Here is a 5,000-nt window from a genome sequence, read left to right on the forward strand (position 1 = left end):
TAGTCGAGGTTGCCCTCCACTTTATTACCTCACTTAATTAACTCAGAATCCAGGTCCATCTGCGTTGAAATCACAGAGCGAGTGAGTACACTCTATCCCGCGGCCGGCGCCTTCTCTGAGCGAGCGTACACGCGTATGGAAATGCAGGGATTAGCGGTGGGCGGCAGGCTAGTGGAAGCTGCGGATCACTTCTCTTCCAGGCGGGAACAGCCCAGTACCTGTTCCCCAACGCGCCCCCCCGCTCTCTAGCAGTCCGCTCTTATTTAGTAGATTGCAGACTGTTCCCCTTCAAGTCTTTTGGGAGGGGGGGGGGGTGGGCGCAAAAAGAATGAGGACACGATTGAACCAATCCTGAGATTTGCTTGCACAAACGATGCCATCGTTAATTGATCCTTTTGTGTGTCTGCTGCACTGCTTGGCGTGGGGAGACGTTGTTCCTGTTCCACTTCCTCTCCAACACCTCTAGAGAGAGCAGCGGTCCAGCTGGGCTGCTGCAACCTGGTCTCACAGGAATCCGTGAAATGACCACGGACGCTTAACTCAAAATCCGTCCGAGTCCTCACGGAAACACGCCAATTTCCATGAAATGAATGAAATTCATATTGACGGTATGGCACTATATCCCTATTCTCGCCGGCCCTTCTTGAATTTAGCAGACCACTTTCGTTGCTTCGAGGAGGTCTGGTGGTCTCTGTATATAATAAATACATATATATATAAATATGTATGTGTGTAAAAAGGTATATAGGCTACATACCTATTTATTTATATTTATTTCTTTATTTATACCACCAGACCTCCTCGAAGCAACAAAATAAATAAATATATAGGCCTATGTATAAATATGTATGTTTATATATATATATTTATATATATATATAAATACACATACATATTTATAGATATTTATTTATTTTGTTATATACGGAGACCACCAGACCTCCTCAAAGCACTGAAAATGGTCTATTAAATTCAAGATGGGTGCATGGGCGAGAACAGGGATATAGTGCCATACCATCAATATGAATTTCATTCATATATATATATATATATATATAGGCTATGGTCATTTCACGGATCCCTGTGAGACCAGGTTGGCTCGGTCGTTGAGACGGGGATCTGTGTGTGTGCCACGGAATATGAGTGTCATCAAATTGCATTGGAGCAAATTCCGTTGGCATATCACAGACAATTTAAGTGATTCTGTGAGGCCACCACGGATTATGAGTTAAGCGCCCGTGAACTCGTTCATTGAAACGGGGATCTGTGTGTGTGCCCCAGAATATGAGTGTCATCAACTTGCATTGGGGAAAAATCCGTTGGCATATCACGGAAATTGCCGTGTTTCCGTGAGGACTCCACGGATTTTGAGCAAAGCGTCCGTGGTCATTTCACGGATTCCTGTGAGACCAGGTTGGCTGGATAGCGCTGAGTCCGCCTGATCTGTTACTGTTCTGGTACTGGTATGTTATTCTGCTATTGCCCTGTGATCTGATCACCCAGAAGAACCCAGAACTGTGCTAATGGAGAAATAAAAGAAAGATTGATTTGGTTGATTGACTGAATCCTTTTTCTGATCATGAATAGACAAAAATGTATTAACTTATGCAATGATTGACTGATTGATTAATTTATCTTCTATTTTATCTTAGAAGATAAAGGCACCACAGACCTAATCTATGACCTAATTGTCTGTCTGTCTGTCTGTCTGTCTGTCTGTCTGTCTGTCTGTCTGTCTATCTATCTATCCATCTATCTATCTATCTATCTATCTATCTATCTATCTATCTATCTATCTGTCGATCCGTCGATCCGTCTATCTGTCTATCTGTCTGTCTGTCCATCTATCTATCCATATATATATATATATATATACATCTATACATTGATGATTATTTTTAATGACCACACAGCCACAAAGGTGGAATTTGTTTTCAGTACAGCTTCTTGTTACAGGTTCCAACATTACATTAAACATTAAAAATATAATATAGATATACATACAGACAGTCACATTGCATAATACATAAGGGCCGTGCTTAATCCTCAGCGTTCAGAGTTCAGAATGTTACCTGCAGTGGGAATGAAACAGTTTTTGAAGCGGGTTGTTTTGCAGGCAATATCTATCTATCCCCATTTTAACATCTTCTGATGCCAGAGTGAAGATGTTTTAAAGCTGTCTCACTCGTGGGCTTCAGCTCATCTGCCAATTTTCCGATAAATGTCAGTTGCTGAGGTAATATAAGCATGGACCTCAAACTCACAGTCACTCCATTACCCTAGTAGCCCCGCCCGTTCTGCTGGTGGTTTGACTTTGCACTTCAGAAGGGTCTGGAGAAGAACATTTATTTCTGCTTCCGATACGTTTTTGCGGGAGCCATCAACAAGCTGGCTTTCCCCCCGGCGCGCTATTGGCTGGTTTAACACAATTACGACATGGAAGCGACGGCAAGCAGCCAATTGCGCACAGAGTCATTTGAACTAGGCCCATTGATCACGCCTCTTGTGCTGAAGAAAATGACAGCAGCTTCCCCAGACCAAGCTCAATCTACGATTGAGCTTGGTCTGGAAACAGCCAGGCTACCATTACCCCAGATAAACAAAATGGTTTGGTTCAGTAAAAATACAAAAAGAGAACTATGCATACACAATTTATATAGTGTATTTTTATGTAGACATGTACTATGCTGTATATAGTCCGATTTTTAATCATATTTAAATCCAATATATATATTCTAAATTTTACTGTCTTAAGCAAGTACAACTTGGTAATGATTGAGATTGTTGCTAGGTAACAGTGCTGAGTCCCGTCCTGTTTGGTAAAGGGGAGGGGTTAGGCAGCCACTCTGGAAAACTTAGATGGAGACCTTCGTCTCCATCTAATAACGTGCACATGAATAAATATGATTCATAATGTTGTCTAAGAAATACGCTATCACGAAACCCAATTCAGTCACATCGTCTCCAGGGGCCGTTAGGAGACACAGCGTATTAAGCAGGATTCAATACGGTGCTCTGCTGTGTGCACATCGCTCCCTTCCATTATGCCTCCTCCCTCCCTCCTCCTTCCATCCTTCCTTCCCTCCCTCCCTCGCTCCCTCCCTCCTTCCTTCCTTCTTCCTTGCCTCTCTCCCTCCTTGCCTCCCTCCCTCCCTGCCTCCCTTCCTCACTCCCTTCGTCACTCCCTCCCTCCCTCCTCGCCTCCCTCCCTCCCTCCCTCCTTCCTCCCTCCTTGCCTCTCTCCCTCCTTCCTTCCTTTCCTCCCTCCCTCCGTCCTTCCTCCCTCCCTACCTCCATCACTCCATCCTTCACTTCCTCCTTCCCTCCCTCCCTCCCTTCCTCCTTCCCTTCCTCCCTCCTTGCCTCCTTCCCTCCCTCCTCCCTCCCTCCATCCCTCCAACTCTCCCTCCTTCCCTCCCTCCCTCCCTCCTTTCCTGCCTCCCTTCCCTCCCTCCCTCCCTCCTTGCCTCCTTCCCTCCCTCCTCCCTCCCTCCATCCCTCCAACTCTTTCTCCTTCCCTCCCTTCCTCACTCCCTCCCTCCCTCCCTCCCTCCTTCCCTCCCTACCTCCTCGCCTCCCTCCCTCCTTCCTCCCTCCTTGCCTCTCTCCCTCCTTCCTTCCTTTCCTCCCTCCCTCCGTCCTTCCTCCCTACCTCCCTCCATCACTCCATCCTTCACTCCCTCCCTCCCTCCCCCCTCCCTCCCTCCCTCCCTCCTTGCCTCCTTCCCTCCCTCCTCCCTCCCTCTATCCCTCCTCCCTCCCTCCTTCCCTCCCTCCCTCCCTTCCTCCTTCCCTTCCTCCCTCCTTGCCTCCTTCCCTCCCTCCTCCATCCCTCCATCCCTCCTCCCTCCCTCCCACAGTTAAGTCATGGTATCACCACATCAGTTCTGTCGTGAGGAACACAAATAAGTGAGCATAGGCCGTTAAATCAAGGGCTTTGCTGGTTTTTAAGATTGGTATAAAGACAGCTTCAAAGGCGGTTTTATTATCTATTCGGCAGATTCATCTAATCAAAATCCAGATTTCAACCACCACATTCTGTTTGTATCGGCATTGCAAATACACCACTTCTGTAAACATTTGTTTGATATGAAATGTAAAGAAAGGTTCCAACTGTTCACTTTCTGGTTTGTTTATTTCCTCTTCCTGTGTGGACATGTGACCTACCTGTAAATCCGTTGAGCGCCACTCGGCTGGGGTGGTAGAAACCCTTCCTGCACTGACACTTGTATTTGTCCAACACAAACCCATGGCCCTCGATAGGAGTGCACTAGGAGAGGGGAGAGAGAGACAGAGAGAGACAGAGAGAGACAGAGAGAGGCAGAGAGAGAGAGAGAGAGAGAGAGAGAGAGAGAGAGAGAGAGAGAGAGAGAGAGAGAGAGACAGAGAGAGAGAGACAGAGAGAGAGAGAAATACAGATTGGAAGTCAACAAAAGAGCTGTAAAAAGAAAGACAGACATAAGACATAAATACTGACATACATGCACACATACATATGTATACATATATACGTACATAAATAATTACATACATATATACTACATATTCACGTACACACATACAGTGCTGGGCAGTAGCGTTACCGGTGAGCTCCTGGTCCAACCTCATATCTCATCGAGGGTGATGGGGACATTGATGTTTTCTAAATCAAATAGTTTTTCAGTGGCACAGCGCTTTTATTGATCGAGATGCGCAGCAGCGATGACGCCAGTTTCATTCCCAGATGGTTTCTGAAGCTCTAACACAGGAGAGCCTTCTGCTGGGATCAATAGGAGAATCTGCACGCACACACACAGACCAAACACACGCACACACACACAGACCAAAAACACATACGCACTTACACACAGAGCAGACACACACACGCACACACGGTCCAAACACACACACGCACTTACACACAGACCAGACACACAAAGGCGATGGAAGATGCCAGAAGGAACAGAACAGGTTTATTTTCCGGGTAAACTTTACTTATGATAGAAATGGGAGCTTGGTCT

General features: G+C 46.1%; 1 protein-coding gene across 1 annotated transcript in view; it reads right to left on the reverse strand.

Annotated features, from left to right (window-relative positions):
- LOC307085954 (metabotropic glycine receptor-like) overlaps positions 1-5,000 on the reverse strand; it is a gene marked incomplete at both ends in the record, with an annotated part of 52,008 nt that overhangs the window by 26,148 nt on the left and 20,860 nt on the right. Inside the window, one exon of the mRNA XM_079750909.1 lies at positions 4,168-4,270. Coding sequence (XP_079607035.1) covers positions 4,168-4,270 — 103 coding nt within the window. The remainder of the gene's footprint in view (positions 1-4,167; positions 4,271-5,000) is intronic.

This window comes from Pollachius pollachius (assembly GCF_949987615.1).
Source record: "Pollachius pollachius genome assembly, chromosome: 14".
NCBI classification, from domain to species: Eukaryota; Metazoa; Chordata; class Actinopteri; order Gadiformes; family Gadidae; genus Pollachius; species Pollachius pollachius.